General features: G+C 37.9%; 2 protein-coding genes across 3 annotated transcripts in view; both read left to right on the top strand.

Moving 5' to 3' along the window:
• ADAM9 (ADAM metallopeptidase domain 9) overlaps positions 1–3,081 on the top strand; it is a 98,304-nt gene extending 95,223 nt beyond the window's left edge. For both annotated transcript variants that reach the window (XM_036455202.2, XM_036455200.2), the window contains one exon: positions 1,588–3,081. In XM_036455202.2, the coding sequence (XP_036311095.1) occupies positions 1,588–1,681 (94 nt within the window). In that variant the 3' untranslated portion in view covers positions 1,682–3,081. The remainder of the gene's footprint in view (positions 1–1,587) is intronic.
• A 2,971-nt stretch (positions 3,082–6,052) lies between these two features.
• ADAM32 (ADAM metallopeptidase domain 32) overlaps positions 6,053–23,334 on the top strand; it is a 91,783-nt gene continuing 74,501 nt past the window's right edge. Inside the window, exons 1-3 of the mRNA XM_045587784.1 lie at positions 6,053–6,237; positions 9,052–9,067; positions 22,141–22,217. Coding sequence (XP_045443740.1) covers positions 6,053–6,237; positions 9,052–9,067; positions 22,141–22,217 — 278 coding nt within the window. The remainder of the gene's footprint in view (positions 6,238–9,051; positions 9,068–22,140; positions 22,218–23,334) is intronic.

Raw genomic sequence — 23,334 nt, 5'->3', positions numbered from 1 at the left:
AAAGCAATTAACCTTTAGAATAAGATTTGGAGGGTATTCAGTTAATAGTTATCAGACATGGATTTTAAAATAATTGTGATGATTATGTCATGGAATTAATAGTCAAAATTGAGAATTTAAGCACAGAACTAGAAACTTAAAAAAAAATAATCAGATTAAAGACTCAATAGATTGGCTTAAAATCAGCAAAAAGGAGAAAATTTATTAACTACTAGAGGCCTGATGCATGAAAATTCATGCACTGGAGGGAGCATCCCTCAGCCCAGCCTGCCCCCTCTCACAGTCCAGGAGCCCTCAGGGGAGGCAATGCCCCCATCACACCTCTTCTGCTGCCACTACCAGCAGTGCAAGTCTCGGCCAGCCCTGGTTACCTGAACCTCGGGTGGCCCTGGGCTGCTGGGCAGCTGCCATCCGAGGCTTGCCTGTGCCTTGGGCTGGCCCTGGGTGGCTGGGGGGTTTAGGGGAATGAGGGACTCTGGAGGCAGGCCTTGCCGCATGCCTGCCACCCTGGCGGTGCTGAGGGGAATGGACGCTGCCATCTTGTGGCTGTGGTTGCTGCCATCTTTGAGGGCATGGTAGTCAATTAGCATATTCCCTCCTCATAGGCTGTGGGTGCCACCATCTTTGAAATGGTGTGAGGGTCAATTAGCATATTCCCTCTCTATTATATAGGATATTTTGCATTACATAAAATGCACCTCACTTCTCACCCCCTCCCAAAAGTCCTTCAAATTATAGTTGAATTGCAACACTGAGGCAATTCAATACAATACGAGTGTGTTGAAATCCAATTTATCATCAAGGGAAGAATATATAAATCTTGTGAGACATATTCACCAGGTAATGTTGTGTTATTGGATTAATGGTATACTACAATTGATCAAAGTGGTTAAGGAAAAGGTATCCACAGGTTAAAATATGAGGATTGAGAAGGACAGGTATAGAAGTTACAGCCAGTTTAATTCTTAGAGTGGATATTACGTTTGAGAGAGCTGGAATTTCAATGATGTGCATATATGTAAGATTTATATTTATATAATTTCCTGCCCTTAAATACTAACAGCACAAAGGATGTTTCCTCACTTGTTTCCTCACTTGCTTTTTACTATTTGTCTTTGAATTTCATGTGTTTTTCTTTTTATTTATTTTTATTGATTTTTAGAGAGAGAGAAAGAGAGAGAGAGAGACATTGATTTGCTACCTCCTTCTGGTCTCCCACTGGGAATCGAGCCTGCAATCTGGGCATATGCCCTAACTGGGAATCGAACCAGCAACCCTTTGGTGCATGGGATAATGCCCAACCAACTGAGCCCTACGGGCCAGAGATGCACTGTTCTTTTTCAAACATAAGCCAGAACCTCCACACAACATTGTTGATTATAGAATAGCATTAATTTAATGTAAGCATCCATTTTAGACTATGTTTCAAGATCTTTACCCATGGCGTATCAGACTAATAATAGTCTCAGAATAAAATATATTCTTAAGAATGGTTAATAATGTTAAGGATGGTGTTATGTTGGGTTTGAAATGAATTGCCATTTTATTCCATCTAAACAAATGATTAACTGTTTTTTCTTCTCACAGGCCACCTCCACCCCAACCGAAAGTATCATCTCAGGGAAATTTAATTCCTGTTCGTCCTGCTCCTAAACCTCCTTTATATAGCTCCCTCACTTGATTGTTTTACCTTTTCTTTTGTCGATATCTTCAGGGAAGCTAATAGTTTTTTTTCCTGATATTTTCTTGAAAATCCTTTCCTCCTGCTGCAACTATGAATGAAAATAAAACACCGCAAAAACATAGCTAACACAGAAAAACAAAAATTGAATATTGGGAATTGAGAAATATAAGAAGTTTAACAAAGTCAGGGAATTTAAAATAACATTTTCATTTGTTAACACAGAAAAACAAAAATTGAATATTGGGAATTGAGAAATATAAGAAGTTTAACAAAGTCAGGGAATTTAAAATAACATTTTCATTTCTATCACTGAATAAGTTGTATTCAGTCATCTGTGAAGTTAATGTCTCTAACATGGATTGTTATTTTGAACATGTTACTGTAATAATCCTCAAATTAACTGTATTGGTTAAATTTTGTCATTATATGCTTAAATGTAATTATGAATTTTGATCTTAGTTATCATTAATGTAGTTTCAGGTTGAACATGTGATAATCTAATACCTGTGAAAACTGATTAATTTACTACTAATAATATAAATTTTTCATCTTGCACAGATTAATCATCATCATATGCTAGATTCTTGAATAAAAGTTTATTCTGTCTTTGAAAGAATGCACAAATCCCACAATTAAGGTCCATAATATTTTTAAGTACAAAATACAGTAAAGGTCTATATGTGTATATTCACACACAGTCATCTTCCATTTTTACGATCATTCTATAGATAAGGGAATCTATGGATTCTGTAGATAACAGAGTCTATGGCTCTATCTATGGATAATTAATATTAGAAAAATTAATTTAATAGAATTCTATTGTGAATCATGTTAAAACATGACATCCTTTTGCAATAGCATTATTTTAATAAAGTATAAACCTTAAGGTACGAAGTATTTAATAGAACTGATCAGATAAATGCTGTTGATTCATGGCTGTATAAAGCAGGAACAATTATATGTTTAATCAATTGAGCTTATAAAACCAGTTGATAATTTCATAAGCACTTTAAGTGTAAAATCTGAAACTTCAAAGCTTGCTTTTAATATAATTTAGAATGTTTACATTTACTAAAGTGTGCTGGAACATGTCTTTCTTGACACTAATATTTCCAAAGGAATTAGGCTAGAGAAAGGAAGAAAGGTTTTCTTAGATAAGTGCAAAAATGTTACGTGGTGTCTATAAGTTATCATGACTGTTAAAAATGAATTTTTACTATGGAAGAAATGTTATGGATCATAAAATTTTAAGCACTTAAAAATTTTACATAATCTTTCATAATAAAGTTTAATAATAGGTTTATTAACTGAATTTCATTAGTTTTTCAAAGAAAACTTGGTTTGTGTATATATACATATGCAAATATAACATTTACAATAAATTACTTGAAATTCTGTTTGTGTTGCCTAGTAACTCTCTACTCAACTGTTTATAACCTTACTAGAGGACCAGTGCATGAAAATTCATTTACTGGAGGGGGTGTCCCTCATCCCGGCTTGCCCCCTCTCACAGTCCTCGAGCCTTAAGGGGTGGGAGGCGATCATGGGAATGCGATGCCCCCAACACACCTCTGCTGCTTTCACTGCCGGCCCTGGTTACCTGACCCTTGGGCCCATCTGAGGTTTGCTTGTGCCTCAGGCGTTGGCTGGGCAGCTGCCATCTGAGGCTTGCCTGCTCCTCTGGCCGGCCCTGGGGGCTTGGGGGACTGGGGGAACTAGGAGACTCTGGGGGCAGGCATGTGGTGTGGCCGGACCCACCAGGAGGGGGGCCTGGCCATCCCATATGCCTGCTATCCCAGTGGGGCTAAGGGAACTGGGCACCACCAACTTGTGGCTGTGGGTGCTGCTATCTTTGAGGGCATGGCAGGCAATTAGCATATTCCCTCATTGGCTGTGGGCATTGCCATCATTATGAGGGTGTGATGGTCAATTAGCATATTCCCTTTTTATTAGGATTAATTAAAACTTATAATTAATTACCGTATTTTTCGGACCATAAGACGCATTTTTCCCCCCCCCCAGAAGTGGGGGGAAAAAGTCCCTGCGTCTTATGGTCCAAATATAGCCTACACATATACTTTTAAAAAAAAGTTTTTTTACTTGCCCGGCTCTGTGTGGTCTCTGTGTGCTTGCCCGGCTCTAAAATGGTTCTAAATGCTGCTGTTTACTTTACAGGGTTGATTACATGTGTTTATGACTGTGATGTTGGGTTTTAATGCACATAAAATATTTTAGGACACTATTTGTTTCAGAATCTTTTTTTCTTCATTTCCCTTCTCTAAAAACTGGTGCGTCTTATGGTCCGGTGCGTCTTAAGGTCCGAAAAATACGGTATATCATGCTAAACTACTGTACTAGTCAATCTTTTACAGGTATTTCACTAATTTTTTAGACTTCTTTCAAATTATATACAACTAGAAGTCCGGTGCACGAAATTCATGCACTCAGCCCAGCCTGCACCCTCTCACAGTCCAGGACCCCTCGGTGAATATCTCTCTCAGTTCTGGACCCCTTGCTTCTTACTGCTCACCTACTCACTGCTCCTTAGCACTTGGCTCGCTGCTCCTTAATGATGCCTCAGAGGTAGGAGATGCTCCTGCCATCACCATTACGCTCACCAGCTGTAAGCCCAGCTTCTGGCTGAGCAACACTCCCACCGTGGGACACACTGACCACCACGGGGAAGTTCCTGCATTGAGTGTCTGCCCCCTGGTGGTCAGTGTGCACCATAGCAACTGGTCATTCTGGTTATTCTAACTTAACCATCACCTAGGCTTTCATTATAGAGATGTTATTAAAGGAAAAGTTTTGAAGAAGACATATTTCAGTTCTCTGAAAATAGTACATTTATTTTAACAATCAGATATACATTAAAAATTATAAAAAATGTCAATGAAGAATCTTCATTTCAATTTAAATCTCTGAATGAATTCATATAAGACTGAAATATTTGTATTTTTCAATCAATGATTTTATCCCATTGATGTTTCTATATCTATCTCCCTCCCCCTTCCTCTTTGAAATCAATAAAAATATATTAAGAACAAAAACACCGCCTGTGTGACGTGGTGGTTGGGTGTGGACCATAAACCAGGAGGTCCTGTTTCAATTCCCAGTCAGGGTACATAACTGAGTTGCATGCTTGATCCCCCTAGGAGACATTGTAATCCAAGGGAATAAGCCAATGTTCATTCAAGAAAGACCGCAAGTCCTGGTAGTAAAAGCATTGTGGGTAGGAGGAACTAGGTGGCAGCCTGGGTTCTGAAAGCAGAAAATGATGAATACTGTTCTGATGAATTTGGCTAGGATTTTCTACTGGAACATACATACTGTGACTATAGACGAGAATCTTGTCCATTTCATTCCCATCACAGAAGAATTCATAGAACTGAAAAGTCACTAAATAAGAGAATGACATCACATGAATGGGAGCCAAGGCCCTGGGGAGAACCAGACAGACTGGAAGAAAGAGTAGTCTGGTTGCAGAGTGCTTTTGGACAGTAGGTCCAGGAAAACCACACACACACACACAGGCGTGCCCGCACGAAACAAAAACCCTTACTCTTCCCAAAGATATCAAAACCTCACTTTTCCTAATCTTGGAATCTTGTTTTGTTTTAGATACCAATTAGTTTCTTTTGTTTGCTCTTAAAGAAACCCAGCTTTAGTAAATGTGAATATGTATATTTGCGTTATTACAGTTTTGTTAAATTTTCATTTTTTTTTTAACATTAAACTTTTTGGGGTGACCGTGGTTAATTAGATTATGTAGTTTTTAAGTGTACTCCATGGTACATCATCTGTGTGCCCACCACCCAAAGTCAAACCTTCCCTCACCATCTGTTTGACCCCCTTTGTCCTTTACGACTCGCCCCACTCCTTCCCTCTGGTAACCACCGTACTGTTGCCTGTTGTTTATGAGTTTTTGCTTGTTTTACTTGTGTGTTCACTTGTTGCCTTCCATTTTATATGGTATGAGGGAAGTCATAACGATTCTGAACATTTTCTGCCCTTCATTCTGCTGACATTCTCAAAACCCATCCATGCTGTCACACACGGCCTATTTCATCTTTTCTCAGAGCAGAGCAGTATTCCATGGTACACGTGGACCACATCTTTGCCCGGTCACCTGGAGCTACGGTTTGAAATCCAGAAAGTGTGGCCCTTTCCAAGCATCCGGACGTGTCTGATACAGAACAGCACAGAGTCAACGGGTCAGTTCTCTCCGTCCATGGACGGGAAGGGACCGGTGTTTGGGGGTTGACCCCCGGGGAGGAAGCGGCTGGGCTGGAGAACCAGGAGATTGGGCTTAGGGTCCGGCTGGTCTTAACACAGCGGGCACTTCAATGGGCGTGGCGGCCTCGCGAGATGAGAACGCGGCCCCGCCAACGTGCGAGGAGGAAAACGTGCGGGGAGAACGTACTGGGGGAGAACGTGCGGGGAGGGGACGTGCGGGGCGCCAACGGCCGCGTCCTGCGGCCTCAGACCCGGCAGCATGCTCCGCTCGGTGCTGCTGCTGGCGGGCCTCGGCGCTCTGCTCAGGTGCAGCCCGGGTAAGCCAGGGCGCCGGGCCCGTCCCAGCGGAGGAGAGGCTTCCCCTCCTTCTGCCCCCGGGGCCCACCGAGGCCGGGCCCCACGGAAAGCCCGGCCCCGGCCGGCCGCCGGTCTCCTTTGCCCTGCCCCCTGGAAGCTGGGCGCGTCCGGCCTTACAGTGACTCCTGCGAGCGCAGATCATCTCAATGAGCTCAGGACAAACCCCTGACTCTCCGGGTTTGCCTTCCGCCTTTCGTGTAGGTCACACTGCGCCCCCTCCCCTTCCCGACCCTTCCCCCCAAACTCCCCAGAACCCACTTCCCTCGGCTCCCGGAGGCCATCGCAGACCATCTGTTTCCTCGAGTTCCCTCCCCAAACTCTAATGCCTGTTGCACCCCGTGGCCTGTGGCCCCCTTTCCCCGTGTTTAAAGCCAGGAGCGTTGGGTTGGGGTCTCTGGAGTTCTCTCTTCTGCTCCCCCTCTTCCACTGGTCAATTCCTTCTCATTTGAATTCAGGCCCCAGATCATCCAGGATAATCTCCGTATTTAAAGGTCCGCTGACTAGCAAACAATTCTCAATTACAGTTTGCCACGCATTTCTAGATTTACAGGTTCCTGGGATTAAAACAGGGACATTTTGGGGGAGGATAAATTCTATCTCCCACAGAGGGTGGTGGTATGCTTAGGGTCTAGGCTGAAGCAGAACCAGAGATGGTCATTTTTTGTCCTACCCTGTTTCCCCGAAAATAAAAGTGTCTTATATTAACTTTTTCTCTCGAAGTTGCGCTAGGTCTTATTTTCAGGGGATGTCTTATTTTTCCATGCGCTAGGTCCTGTTTTCGGAGGATGTCTTATTTTCGGGGAAACACGGGTAGGAGTGAAGTCATGTGATTCTTAACGTTTCCAGCCTGACACCTTGCTCGCAGGACATTCTCAGAACCCATCCACGCTGTCACAAACTGCAGTATGTCATCCTTTCTCACAGCTGAGTGGTGTTCCATCCTGCATAGGGACCCCATCTTTACCCAGTCATCTGGTGTGCAGTTTGACATTCAGACAGGAAGGGGGTGGTGGTTGGGATGGAGAAGGTACACTGCTATCACTGCCAAGTGAAAATGCGAACTTGCTGTGGTGATTCCCTGCTGACTGGGATGGAGAAAACAGCACCTCTCTGTGTCATTAAACAGCAATACCTGTGTTAATTTGCTTCATTAAAGAGACCTTACTTTGAGCAGTGTTTATTTCAGCCATCAACTGGTTAAACTTACAACAGCTGATTCTCTATTAAATCATTTGCACAGATCAAACAAATAAAATACGCACTACCCTTGTACATTTTAATTCTTTTCATAGTGGGGCTACTTTCTGGATTCAGAAAGACGTTTGGTTTGGTGATGGTGCAAAGATATTTAGAGGTTTTTGTCTGGCCCTTCCTACTCTAATAATCCTCATCCTTATTGGTTAGGTAGGCTAGGTGGGGACTCCACAAGTTATTGATTATGTCGATTTCCACACACTTGCATAATTGAGCAATTTATGATAGGATTGCCTTGTGAACCCATGAGTACAGTCATTGATTTGAACCTAAATTCTGTTAACCACCTGACTGTCTCAGGTAAGCATACATCTTTTGCTGAAGTGAACCACAGTCATATTTTAAGGTCCTCAAAATTTAGGATTAGCTTAGGTCCAGTATTCGTTATTTCACAGGTCTGAATAACTGGGTTTTGTTTTTGTGCATCCAATCTGAGGATTTTTCTTTTAGTTGGTTACTTCATTCTACTTCCATTTATTGATATGACAGATATTTTAATCTGAGTGCTTCTTATTTATGTCATACATTATTGATTTCATACTTTTGCTTTAGTAAAAAGTCCTTTACCATAAAAATCTGTAACTTGCTTTACTTTTTGGGTGCCTGTGTATTCTTCTCCTAATTTGTTATACTTTTAATCTGTGTTATATAATAGATTTACTCCTTCATATAGGTAGTTAACTAGTGATTCCTCATTGTGAGTGCTTAGAGAATTTAGTATCTTGTTACTTCTTCCTACCGCCTGCTCTCCCTTTTATTACATGACTCTGGTTTTAGTTCTTCTATATCTTTATATCATTAAACAATATGTTTTTGATATACCACTTGATTTTCAACTTTAAGTCACACTTTTTGGACCATGATGCAATAAATTTAAGGAAATCAGTATGCACATATGGTGTCCTTGTTTGCTGTACTTCGTGACATTGTATATGTTTTTTATGTCTACATAATCATGGTTTATAACATTTGCATTTTATTAAATAACCACAATTCCCATAAAGAATTATTTTAATCTTTATTCTATATTTAAGTTTATTTAATGCTCTCTACTACTGGACCTCAAATCTGTTGATATCTTTATTGGGAGAAGTTCGTTTGCCTTGGATGACAGGCACATGTGAACTATATTTCTTTGAGATTTTGCTTGTAAATATCTATCTTTCAACTCCATATTTCAATAACAGTTTTGCTGGGTAAAATAATTACTGGTTCGATATTTTTTTCATGAAGATTTTAAAAAGATATTGTTATTCAGTTTTTTAACATTGAAAACTGGTGTAAAATTCACAAGCCAGTCTGCTTTTCTCCCAGTATGCTCAGTATGACTTTTTTTTTCTTTTTGCTCATATGTCCATAGAATTATTTGTCTTAGGCAACCAATAACTTTAGTAGAATAGTTTGAATTTTAATTATTATTGGTTTTTATTATAATACTTTCTACTCTATTGTTTCAAATATTTTAGTTCAGGAAAGTTTTCTTGAAGTTTATCTTTGATTATTTTTGCTCTATTTTCTAGGAACAGCAAGTTTTGTGTAAGTTGATACTTTCCCCTGTGCTTTTTATGTTGTCTTCTAACTATTTTGTCTGTTTTTAAATTGTTTTAAAGATTATTATAGGAATATACAGTAGTAATTCATATTTGCATAAGTGAATCTTACAAAACAACATCAACAAATATTTAGTTAGGTTTAAGACACAGTTACTAATTGTTTTCTTTTATTTCTTAAGATTTTCAAAATTCATCTCTACAGATTGTAGTTCCAGAGAAAATCCAAGCAAATAATACAAGTAATGATTCAGAAGTAGTAAATGTAAGATGCATTTTTCACAATCAATATTATTATATAATTTATTTTATTTTATTATATACAACCTTACAAAGTATGTATATGTGCCTGGTATTACTTCTAATAAGGAATTTAAAGTTTTTATGGTAAAAGCAAATACTTACATTAGGATGTTCTGTTTGTTTAATATTTGTCATTTCCTTATGTCAAACTACTAAAACTTCAAATACAGAAAATAGGAATGGGGCCCTAATCTGATAGCATCTTATCTGACTGATATCTCAATGATTCATATGAAGAGAATACATTTCTCCAAGAAAGTTACAGAGAATCTCTTTTATTGAGCCTCCTGCCTCAATCTGTATCCCAGAATCTACCAGTTCTCAGACAGAATAAGCCTTTTATTCTGTTATTTTTATAAGAAAGGAAGATAATTTGTCTTCTTCATCAATTTATCTAACAAATACTTATCTGGACCTGTGTGTATACCTTTATTCTAAGTATCTTAGAAGAATAAAAAAATAAATACAATGAATCAAGTCTTGCTTATAAATGGTCAATACTTTGATAATACTTTAGTGTTAACACTTTTATTAAGACATAGTTTGCATCCCACAGAATTCACTCTTTGTAAGTGTATACAACTCAGTAGTTATTAGTACATACACAGAATTATGTAAATTTACACTGTCTACTTTTAGAACATTTCAGTTGACATGCTTATTTTTAGTTTTTCCCTGCTTCCATTCTCAGCCCTTGGCAACTGCTGATTTATTTTTGTTTCTATAATTTTGCCTTTTCTGGACATTTCATATACATGAAAATATATGATGTGTATGTTTTTCATTGGGCTTCTTTCACTTAGGTTTGTCCATTTGGTAGCACTGATAAATAGTTTATTAATTATTTATTTTTTATAAAAATTCTCTTTTGAGGATATTTTTCCATTGATTTTTAGAGATAGTGGGAGAGAGAGGGAAAGACATAGAGAAATATGGATGTGAGAAAAGCACATCAATAAGTTTCCTCCTGCACTTGCCCTGGCTAGGTCTCAGGTCGGGGAGGAGCCTGCAACTGAGGTACATGCCCTTGACAGGAATTGAACCCAGGACCCTTTAGTTCACGCAGGCCAATGCTTTATCCACTGAGCCAAATTGGCTAGGGCATTAATGGTTATTTTTAAATAGATGTGGTTAACATTTGTTTATCCATTTAACACTTGATAGACATTGGATAATTCTGTTATGAACATTTATGTATGGACATAATATTTTCCTTTCTCTTGGGTAGATTCTTAGGTGTGAAATTGTTTTGTCATATGGTAAGTTTATGTTTAACATTTAAAGAAACTGCCAAACTGTTTTCCATGGTGGCTATCCAATGTTACTTCTCCCATCAGCTATATTATGAGCATTCTGTGTTTTTTTTTACTTGTCAGCACTGACATTGGTTCTCATTTTTGGTTAAAGTTATTCTAGTAGTTGCGTAGTGTTTTTCATTCTGGCTTCAATATGAATTACCTTAATGTTAAATGAGACTGAGCATCTTACATGAACCCATAAGACATTTATACATCTTCTTTGGTAAAATGTTCATTCAGATTATTTGCCCTTTTAAAATTGGGTTGTTTTCTCTTCTGAATTCTAAGAATTCCTTATATATATTCTAGATACAGATTCATTATCTGATAAATGATTTGCAGTTATTTTCTCCCAGTTTATGTCTTGTCTTATTTTCTCAGTTTTCAAAGCACTGACATTGTCCATTTTAATGATATACCATTATCAAATTTCTTTTTATGCATCTTGTTTTTGCTGATTGCATTTAAGAACTCTGTTATGGTCAAAATTGTGTCCCCTTCCCCACATTCACATGTGGAAGTCCTGATCCTCAGTGTGACTGCGTTTGGAGATCAGGCCTTTAAGGAGACGAGGTTAAATGAGTTCATAGGCATAGGGCCCTAATCTGATAGGACCTGTGCCTTCTCATCCCCTCCACCTGAACAAAGAAGAAAGAGAGGACACAGCAAGAAAGGTGCTACTTGGAAGCCATGTAAAGAGCTTTCACCAGAAACTAGCCCTATCTGGCACCTTAATCTTAGACTTCCAGCTTCTAGATAGTGAGAAAGCAAATTTGTGTTGTTTAAGTCTCTCATACTGTGGTATTTTGTTAACGTACAAGAAATACTAAATAAATTTCTTTATGCTGAAAGGAAATAATAAAAGATGGCAACCCAAAGAACCAGAACTAGTAAAAATATGTTATTACGAAAGATTTTGATTAAATATTTTAAAAATTGTGAATGTTTTTTCTTATTTCTCCTTTTAATTTATTTAAAAGATGCAACAATGGAAAAAGCAATAATTATAATAATTTATAGTTGCATTTATACAAATACAGATGTATTATATGATTATTATATGATAAGAATAGCACAAAGGAAGGTGATAGAGTTCCACTGTATAGAAGCATAGTTTTTATATTTTACTGGAATTTTTCATCCTGTTTAATGAAAGACTAATATGCTAAGTATCTGGTCGGCCAGTTGGCCGTTCAAGCAATCAAAGGGCAATATGCTAATGATATGCTAAGTCCTCTCAACTGCTGGCTCTGATGTGCACTGACCACCAAGGGGCAGTCAGCCAGTTGCTATGGCATGCACTGACCACCAGGGGGCAGACTCTCCAACTGATAGGTTAGCTTGCTGCTGGGGTCTGACGGGGACTGAGCAAGACAGACCAGATACGCCCTGTAGCCCTCCCATGGTCCCTCCTCGTCTGGCCAACCTCCTGCATCCCTCTGTGGCCCCAATTATGCACCAGTGGGGTCCCTTGGCCTGGCCCATGCTCTCTAGCAATCCAGGGCCCCTAGGGGGATGTTGGAGAACTGGTTTCAGTCCAATGACAGAATGACTGGTCACTGTGTTGCCACTGACCACCAGGGGGCAGACCTTCAATGAAGAAGCTGCCCCCTGATGGTCAGTGCACTTCCATAGGGGGAGCACTGCTCAGCCAGAAGCTGGGCTCATGGCTGGCGAGCACAGTGATGGTCGTAGGAGCCTCTCCTGCCACTGCGTGTGCTAAGGATGCCCGACTGATGGGGAGTGGGCCTAAGCCAGTGGTTGGCAAACAGTTTGCAGACCACGGGCCTAAGCCATCAGTTGGGCATCCTGAAAGGGCTCCGGGCCTGAGAGAGGGTACAGGCGGGGCTGAGTGCACCCCTCACCCTCTGAGTACACATATTTCATGCACTGGGCCTCTAGTATTAATACAAATTGTGCTAACTTAAATGCATATTGTGATACCCACAGAAACTACAAAGAAATGTTTTAAAAATAACAAAATGATGAATGTAAATCCAACCATATAAATAATTGATCTTAATGTGAATGATCTTAACACCTCAATAAAAAGACAGAGGTAGATTGGGACATTATATAAAATAATTTCCCACTCTATGCTACCCTGTTTCCCCCAAAATAAGACAGTGTCTTATATTAATTTTTTCTCCCAAAGTTGCGCTAGGTCTTATTTTCAGGGGATGTCTTATCTTTCCATGCGCTAGGTCTTATTTTTGGAGGATGTCTTATTTTCGGGGAAACACGGGATCTATGAGAGACACACCTTAGATTCTAATATACAAATAGGTATAAAGTAAATGAATGGAAAAGATATCTACCATGCCAATAGTAACCATAAAAAGGGGCCATATAAATATTAGGTAATACAAGCTTACAGACAATAAACATTACTAAAAAGAGTGACATTTTATACAGATAAATTTGTCAATATATTCAAAAGATATAAAAATTTAAATGTACATATATCTATTAACAAATCCTCAAAATTCATGAAGGGAAAACTAACAATTGAATATAGACACAGACAATTTAATAACCATATTCAGAAATTTCACTATTTCACTCACAATAATGGATTGACCAACTAGACAAAATCAAGCATAAAAGATATTTGATTAAAACTATTAACTATAAGTTTTCTTTTTTTACTGTGATCAGCACAGCTAGAGAGAGGACGAGTTCCTGAGTAGGGGTGGCTGGGGATTAAGAAAAGGAAAAAAAGGAGACAGAGATAGTAGGGAAAGCTGGGACCAGGTGGGATGCAACCCTCTGATTGAGGGACAGTGACCCAGAGCTGGTGCAGCATGTTTATTATATATAGCCTGATTCCAGGAAGTTTTATTAGAGTTTAAAACAAAGGAAATCATGTGAAATAATGATTAAAGATAAATTGTTCATTCCTGTGGCTTCACTGTAATTGTCACTCCTGGCTGAACCTGGATAATTGTGTCCATTCCTTGTGCTTGGCTGAACTTAGATAATGAAACCCATCCCCTGGCACCTGAGCTAAGGGTCAGGCTGACAACATACATACCTCTGGCATGGTATGTTTCCAGGATGTGGCTCTGCCTGCGCCAGTGGACTCAACTGACAATAATCAGAGAAATGCTCATGTGCCTTTTCAGTCGCTCTCTACAATTAACCAATACAAACTAGCTGACATAGAGAACACTACATCCAACAAATGCAGAATACTTATTCTTTTTAGGTGCATATGAAATATTCTCCATGATAGACAATATTCTAGGTCAAGAAAGTAAAAAAAAAAAAATTGAAGCCATAAAAATATGTTTGCTATTGCAATTGAATTAAATTAGAATCAACAACAGAAAGAAATCTAGGAAATTCTCAAATATATGAAAAGTAAACAACAAACTTCTAAATAAATCATGAATCAAGAAAAAAGTCACAACGGAAGTTTAAAAAATATTTTGAACTGAATGAAAAACACAGCATAAGTTATGGAATCGATACTGTAGAGTACGGCAGCAGCATTATCCCCCAAACCCTAGGCAGTTGCCCTGTCCCTTTCTTACTCCTATGGCCTGGATAGTGGCATTGCCTGAGATACTGGCCCCTGGAAATGAGATCATCCAACCCTCTGAACCAAGGGGGGAAAAGCTACTCCCTAGGTTTGTGATGAGAAAGGAAACCCTTCTGAGGTTCACTGACCTACTAATATTATAACTTATTGTGACCCATGTTTTAACTTTAAAAATAGTAGTGATAGAGTTGAAAATAGTACCGAATTTTGTTCAAGAATTTTCTGTTTAAAAATATAGGAAACAAGCCCAGCTGGTGTGGCTCAGGAGGTCACTGTTTGATTCCTGGTCAGGGCACATGCCCAGGTTGCAGGCTAGGTTGTGCAGGAAGTGGACAATCGGTATTTCTCTCTCCTCATTGATGCTCCTCACTCTCCTCATTTCCTCCCTCTGAAATCAATAACATATTAACAAAAAATAGAAACAGGCAATACATTTTAGAAAAATGGTTGAAATGATTTTTGTACTTTATGGAGTGAGTTTCACTGATGTAGATATAACTTCTTATCCCAACGATGCCAGCTAAGTAGACATTACAGGATAGCACAGATTCTAATAGTGTGTAAATCCCTATATTTGGCTTGTTTTTTGTGTGTGTGTGTGTGGAAATAGAATGTATTATATAATAGACAAATGCTAAACATTTTAAAACATAAAACAATGGAATTTTTATTTTGATGAAAAGCCAGAGTTTACAGTTATTTAGTAAATGGAGAGCAAACACTTCATTTTATTACCCCATAATTCTTAATAAGAAAATCATTAGTAAATCAATATCTATGAACAAGTTAAGGATAAAGTAGACTGGATAATAAACCACCCTTGGTTTCACATACCCTGCATGTAACTCACTCTAAAAGGGTGAGAATGGCCGTAGAGATAACTGAACAGTTAAGATATGGGCACTGAATCTCATTCTAAATCATTCAAATAAGCCCAATGATAATGCTCATTTTTGGGAACTGATGGTACCCCAGCTGCCAATTTGTACCACTTTTGAAAAGATCTGGATATGTGAAAAAGGACTGTCCTCCATACAAAGAACCAATTTTACAAACCTACTGGTAAATACTTTTATATAACGGAAACTTCAGGATGCTAGAGAAGTACTCATTTAAGAAACCAGTAAGCCACCTTTGGTCTTTACATTTTTTGATATGCTGTTGCAGATTTAAAATCACACATAGTTTGAGATATTTTAATGAATACATTTTAAGCATTGTGTGGAGTGAGTAATTGGTGTAAAATTGTTGTTTCTATTTCATTTGTCTTCACTCTCAGTTCTTTTGGATTATTTTTAGAAACAGATATCCTATATTATTCCAATAAATGAGAAGCCATATATCATCCACCTTAAGCAAAGGTACATTGTTTTATTCTTTAGTTTTGGATTTCCTTTATTTTTATGAATTTATTTACTTGTAATAAAAATGGGCTATTTAAAATAATGTTGTTACTACATTTTTATAGTTGTCTCATATGAATGGATATTCTGTGAATTAATGAAATTTTTCATGCTAATGCTTCATGAAAGTAGGCTTTTGTTACAAGGGGATTTGGGAACAGAAAAAATAGAGACTCACTTCCGGAACTTTATAAGATCTTAAGTTGGTGGATCCAGCAGGACCTGTATAATCAAGGCAGGATATCAAAATAAGAACTAAATCTGTAACTGATTATAGTAAGATTTGATCAGAGATTTAGGTCCACCATCAAGATATGGAATAAGCTATTTAATACAGAAATTAGATTATACACTGTGGAAACTAGTGAATAGTTTATGGAAAATATTACTAGTTCTGTATCATATTTCAGAGAATTGAGAAAATAATTGAAATAACTTTTGTAGGGTTTTATTCTCTAATGGAAACCCAGTTGCTAAAACCTGGATTGGAAATAATTTGTTATTTTCAGGAGGTCAATTTCAGCTAAATTTTGGGTGTAAAACTAGACTACATGGAATGAAGGAGAGGCTAATTTGAGACCAAAAATAGTAAGTGTAAACAAATTACCAAAATTACTGGGCAAAGAAAGAAGAAAGAGGAGGTCACATGAATGCTTTCAAAAAAAGAAGAAACAAAGTTTTTTGACTGAGAGGAAGTTTCTTAAAGAGAGATGTGTAAACAAGTGATTCATTGTGTAAGATGCCAAAGACTGGTGTTGAGTAAAAGAAGAATTAACTTATTCCTATAGACAGAGGGGAGACTGTGGTAAATGATACACAAATAACTTTTCAAGACTATCAAAGGCAAGCAAGAGAACTCACATTGTATTTGACCATCTCGTCAGGACTGTGAAAAGTGGTAAGAAATATAGGGACTGGAGCATGGGATATAGATAGAGCATGTGTACCAGTATTTTGTTTTGGGGAATCCTATATAATAAAAGGCTAATATGAAAATTGTCCCCTTGACCTGGAATTTGCCCAGGGAGCGGGGCTGGCCGGTCAACTACCTGTGGCTCCTACCCCCAGTTGGCCTGATTAGCCCTCACCCATGCATGAATTCATGCACTGGTCCTCTACATAATGATTATGGCAGCATTATGCTAATTACCTGATTGCAAATAACTTATGTGAGAAATAATGAGAAGCAGAACTATGACTGTGTAGAGCAGTGGTTGGTAAACTCATTAGTCAACAGAGCCAAATATCAACAGTATGATTGAAATTTCTTTTGAAAGCTAAATTTTTTAAACTTCTTCAAAATAGACTTGCCCAGGCTGTGATATTTTGTGGAAGAGCCACACTCAATGGGCCAAAGAGCCCTATATGGCTCATGAGCCGCAGTTTGCTGACCATGAGTTTAGAACATGGAAGAGAGGTGTGTGTTTTAAAGCCATTTTTAAATGTAGGTGTAAATGAAACACCAAAAAGGAACCAGACAAATCTGTAAAGGTGGGGTGAATATTAAAGGTGAGAAGGAAAAACAACTCACAGATGAATGCCATGGAAACATTTAAGAGAAGAAGCAAGGATGCAGAGGAAAGAAAGGATTTACAGAAGTAGAAAGATATGAGGAAAACCAGGGGGAAAATAGTATGATTGAAGTTGAGTAGATGTTTTAAAGAAGGGGAAAGTATTATAGTCAGCAATAGGAAGTGCATTACAGTAGTTTTATTTGACTTCAAACTGCCTTTTAAATTTCACAAGTAGAGGTTCATAGGTAAGTAACCGATATGAGATAAGTTTTAGTGAAGCATTTCCAACAGAAACTAGTGTGAGTGTTCTGGTTATGTTACATAGATGGAGGAGTGAGCTTGAGATAAGCAAGCCTAACTAAAATAACATGATAAATACAGGCAGTGGTATCAGAGAAGGCTGAACTTATAATGAATGTAGTTTTAGTGCCCGTGTTCTGATTAATGACTTTTACACAGTACTCTTCCACTTCATTATAAAGGAAATGTGTATTCGTAGTAATACAATTAAGGAAAAATGAATGAACAGACAACTCTCATAATCCAGTTCATATCTTTATAAATTTTAAAATGCTTTTCTCTCATCTTGTAGTCCTTTTTTTCTTATTTTCTTTGAAGGAGTCCATTAAAATAGGACAATTACTTTGAGTAAATGTGTATTCCTTTGAATAAAAATTACATAAACATCAGGAGAAAATATTACCTTTAACAGAGGTTAGCAAACTTTTTCTCTAAAGCCCAGATAGTAAATATTTTTGGCTTTGAGTCTCTGCCAAGATGCCCAAACTCTGCTGTTGTAGCAAGAAAGCAGCCATTGACCATAGTAAGTCAATGGTTTGGGCTGTGTTTCCATAATACTATAATAATCCTATATTATAATATATAATATATATTTGTATATATTATATTCAAAAGATATAAAAATTTAAATGTATATATATATATATATATATATATATATATATATATATATATATATATATATATTTAAACAAATAGGTTGTAAACACAGAAGGTAGGTCATATTTGGCCTGAGGGTGTTAGCTTGCTTGTTGCTGCTTTATATGTTTCAAAATGAATAACTTAGAATTCTATCATTCTTTTTTACATTCAGATTTTTTTTAGCAGACAATTTTATGGTTTATTTATATAATAAAGGATCTGTGAATTCTCAATCTTCAAATATTCAGGTAAGATTTAAGTTCTACGCTATACAGATTTTTTAACAACCCCCCCCTTTTTTTTTACACTGAAGAAATTCTTTTATAATACAGCAGACTTTATTCACGGGGGATATAGTTAAGGAATCCATTTTTGTGTGTACCTAATTTCCCCTATTATTATTAGACTTTGCTGAAATCTTGGTAAATGAAAGGAAGTTAGAATGACTCAACACTTTCTACTTTACCTAGAACATACTACCTTTGAAAATATGCAATACCTGACTATTTAGTTGGAGGCAGTGATATCTTTTACCTTAGATTATCAAATAAAATATGACAGCTGCCAACACGAGAATAGCCATTGGTGTGAATGAAATAAAATTATTCCAATCTTTTTGTCAAATCGGCAAAAAATATATTTTTTTACTGTGGTGCAGAATTTTAGTAATTGGTTTATGTGTGCCATAGATAAAAAAGGTTGAAAATAGCTACCTAATCCCATCCATCAAGAAATTCTACTGACTCTACCCTTTAAATTATAGTATATCTGTAATATACTCTTTTCCTTTGTCTCTATCAACTGGAAACACTCTTTTCCAAGAAGCATCTTACTTAATTGGACTAGAGGCCTGGTGCACACATTTTGTGCATGGGAGGTGTGTGGGGAAGGGTCCTTCAGCCCAGCCTACATATTCTTGAAATTCGGGACCCTTTGGGGGATGTCTGACTGTGGGATTGGGCCTAAACTGGCAATCAGAGATTCCTCTCACAATTGGTACTGCTGATTCCTAACTGCTCACCTGCCTGCCTGCCTGATCACCCCTAACCACTCTACCTACCTGCCTAATCATCCCTAACCACTCGTCTGCCTGCCTGATTGCCCCTAACCATCTCTGCCTTGGCCCCTGCTGCTGTGGCTTATATAGAATGACATCTGGAAGGTCATTTGGCTGTCTAGTCTAATTAGCATATTATACTTTTACTACAGGCTCAGTGCACAAAGTTTGTGCACGTGTGTGTGTGTGTCTCCCTCAGCCAAGCCTGCGCCCTCTCTAATTTGGGACCCTTCAAGGGCATTTGGACAGCCCTCTCACAATGGCTGGCTCCCAACTGCTCGCCTGTCTGCCTGCCTAATTGCCCCTAACTGTTCCCCTGCTGGCCCAATTGTCCCTAACTGTCCCCCCCTGCTGGCCTTGTTGCCCCCAACTGCCCTCCCCTGCTGGCCCAGTCTTCCCTAACTGCCTTCCCCTGCCAGCCTGGTTGCCCCCTACTTCCCTCCCTTGCAGGCCTGGACACCCACAACTGCCCTCCCCTGCAGGCCTGGTTCTCTCCAACTACCCTACCCTGCAGGCCTGGTCCCTCCCAACTGCTCTTCCCTGAAGGCCTGGGTTCCCCCCTACTGTCCTCCTCTGAAGGCCTGATCACCCCCAACTGCCCTCCCCTGCAGGCATGGATTCTGTCCTTCTCTGCAGGCCTGATTGCCCTCAATTGCCTTCCCTTGCATGCCTGGTCCCCCTACCAACTGCTTTCTTTGCCAGCCATCTTGTGGTAGCCATCTTGTGTCCACATAGGGGCAGCCATATTTGACCATATGGGGTGGCCATTTTGTATGTTGGAGTGATGATCAATTTGCGTATTACCTCTTTATAATATAGGATTATTATAGATTATTGCCAGAACTTGAATAATCTTTCTACTTCCACACTTTGCCATCCCCTCAGTTGGTTCTCAAGTCAGCAACTAGATTGATCCTATTGAAATCTAGTCAGATTAAGTCACTTCTCTGCTCAGAACTTCCACAGGATGACCACCTAATTTTCACAAAATGAAAACCAAATTCATTTCAATATCTTCTTATACAGTTTGGTCTTCTTCCCCTGTCTGACATAATTTCCTGTTACTCAGCTGTTCCAATCATATTTCTCTCCTTGCTGTTCTTCAGACACACCAGACATGTTCTTTCAAGAACATTGCACTTTCCATTTTCTCTGATACAGATGTTTGTTTTCCATTTATTTCTAGGGAGAGTGGAAGGGAGGGGGAGAGTCAGAGAGAAACATCAATGTAAAAGAGACACATTTATTGGTTGCCTCTTGCAGGTGCCCTGATCAGGGCTGGAATTGAGCCTACAACCCAGGTACATGCCATTGCTGGGAATTGAATCACTCCGTTAGTCCTTGACTAACTTAGATTTTAAATTGCATTCTTACCCTTAGTTCTCTTATTTTACCTGTTTGGTTTTCCCCATAATGGTATGAACATATGATGTGCCATCTATTTTGTCTATTTACTTTACTAGAAGCCCGATGCACAAAGATTCGTGCAAGAATGGGCCTTCTTTTCCCTGGCTGTTGGCACCACCTTTCTCCTACGGCCCTGGAGCCGCCTCCTTCTGCTCCAGCCCCACCTTTCCATGCTGCCCAGAGGCCCTGAGCAGCTGGGGTGGTATGGAACACCTGCTTTGTCACCACGGCGATGATTCAAGCATCCTGTCCCACCCCCAGTCGCTTGGTGCCGGTGTATGCAAATTAATCCACCATTTTTGTTGGTTTAGTTTGCATACTCCTGATTGGCTGGTGGGCGACCCAAAGATACGGTCAATTTGCATCTTTTCTTTTATTAGTGTAGATTTTCTGTTTCTCCAATGCAATATAATCTTTCTTGAGGCCAGGGTTTTGGTCTGTTTTATTCACTGATGTATTCCCAATAACTAGAAAAATGTCTAACACATATGTTGAATTATTGAATTGGACACTGTGTTACTTTATTATATTGGATAGAACCATCAGTTTCCTTTTCTTCTTTTTTCCTCTCCTAGGCTTCGACATAAAGCAGTGTGTTAATAAATTTTACACTGATTTCTACCAAATTTTATAACATTATTGAATCTTGGAAATTATATAATAAACTTACCATTTTAAAGTGTCCTCTTTTTCTGTGATGATGTTTGCTAAATCTCTAACATAAGTATGCTGTGATCAGAGACCAAACTTTATATGATTGCAATAATTTAAAATTTATTCTTGTGTTTCATGGCCAGAATATGGTTTCATTTTTATAAATATTCCATGTTCTTTGAGAAGAAAGTGTATTTTGCAGTTTTAAAGTGGAGTGTTCTATCTGTATTAGGTTGTTAACATGCTGTTCTTCTATCAGTTCTCAGTGCTTGGTTTATCAGTTACTGACAGAAGTGTATGTTTAAAAATCATTTACTATAAAAATATTTATCTGTTTTTATGATTTTTTTTTCAATTTTGATTTTACAATATATATTTTCAAGATATGTTATTAAGGGAATACAAATTTAGGGTACTTATATCTTCTTTGTGAATTGAAACTTACCATTTTGAAGTGTCCCTTTTTATCACTAGTCATGCTTCTTGCTACTTATATCCACTTTTTTTTGGTATTAGAATAGCTTCAAAATCACCCTTTTGTTTTTGTTGTCTTATTATATTTTTTTCTAGTTCTTCATTCTTCCTGTATTCTTATATTTAAAATATTTCCTTTTAGCATAATATTAGATTTAAAGATTCATAATCTTAGTCTTTTAATTGGTGACCCAAATTTATATACTGGGAAATAATTTTACCAAAAATATGAAATTAACTTTGGAAGCAGGGTGTAAGATAATAATCCCTAGTATTAATCTGATAAGATTAGTTCAAATAGTAAAAGTGGCAAATGGGTGACTTTTTTTTCTGAATATTGCTTTATTCATATTGATAGAGTTTGTGTAGCCTGGAAAATATTCAGAAAATTTTATCAAATAAGAAATCATTAGAAAGTTTTTTTTAATTCCTAAGTAACCACTTTACTTTTTTTCTTTTCTAGACTCAATGCTACTATGAAGGTTATGTTGAGGGATATCCGAATTCCGTTGTCATACTCAGCACGTGCTCTGGACTTCGGTTATGTATTTCCTACTGTTGATATGCCAACATCATAGTCATGATATTTGGCTGCATTGGATTTGTTTTGTTGATATTAAGTGTGAAGCTGGAAGAAAATTCCCATGTGGAGATTATTCAATTATACTCTGCTGTTCCTTTTACTTCTCACTGACTGGATAATTTCTTAACCTCCTTGAAAGTTTAGATTTTCTGGCATCCTTGTTCTCTCTCTCTATATATATTTTTTTCTTAACTATAGAAATGATAGTTGAACATTCTTGACTACAGGAAGATTGAAAAGCTAAATTTAGGATAGTTTATTTTTTTAGCAAACAGAATATTTTGATACCTACCATGTACCAGCTACTAGCCAATGTTTGGAAATATAGAGAAATAAATATAAAGGCATGCTTTTCTCAAGGAAAATTATTTTCAGAGAGATGAAGTCAATTCTGTATAAACAAATAATTATTAATATGGTATTCATTTTTCTAATAATATCAGTATCTTAAAGTCTCTAAGAATTGTAGGGTTTCATCCTTAGTGCTTAAAGCATTTCCCATTATATCAGGAAATTTTTCACTCTCAATTTGTAGCATAAGTTCCTTGATTAAAAAAAAAATGTTTTCTGTGCTTTTACATGTAACTTTGAAATTTGTCTTTTGGGGAGTAGTCACTTGAAATGTTACCTGTATTAAGGAATAAGTGTTACAAAAGTTGTTTTACTCCTTAAAATCTTGCTTTAAATTTCTTATTTAGACAATAGGCACAAACAAAATAAATACCTTTTCATAACTACTGTGAAATTTGTTTTTTAAATAAAATTGCTATATATATATATATATATATATATATATATATATATATATATATATATATATATATATAAAACCCTACATGATAGGTCAACTGTTTGACTGTTTGACCATTTGACCAGTCACTGTGTCACACACGGACCACCAGGGGGCAGACGCTCAATGCAGGAGCTGGCCCCTTGCAGTCAGTGTGCTTCCACAGCAGGTGCTCCCATGCTCAGGTGCCAGACATTGGGCTCATGGCTGGTGAGCACAGCTGCAGCAGTGCTCCTGAGGGGTGGCAGCAGGTGCAGTAGGGCCAGGATGAGTGGGAGTGGTGT

Source organism: Pipistrellus kuhlii, unplaced genomic scaffold (genome assembly GCF_014108245.1).
Source record: "Pipistrellus kuhlii isolate mPipKuh1 unplaced genomic scaffold, mPipKuh1.p scaffold_m20_p_3, whole genome shotgun sequence".
NCBI classification, from domain to species: Eukaryota; Metazoa; Chordata; class Mammalia; order Chiroptera; family Vespertilionidae; genus Pipistrellus; species Pipistrellus kuhlii.
Note: the sequence above shows the minus strand (reverse complement) of the source record. Positions and strands in the feature narration are given on the sequence as shown.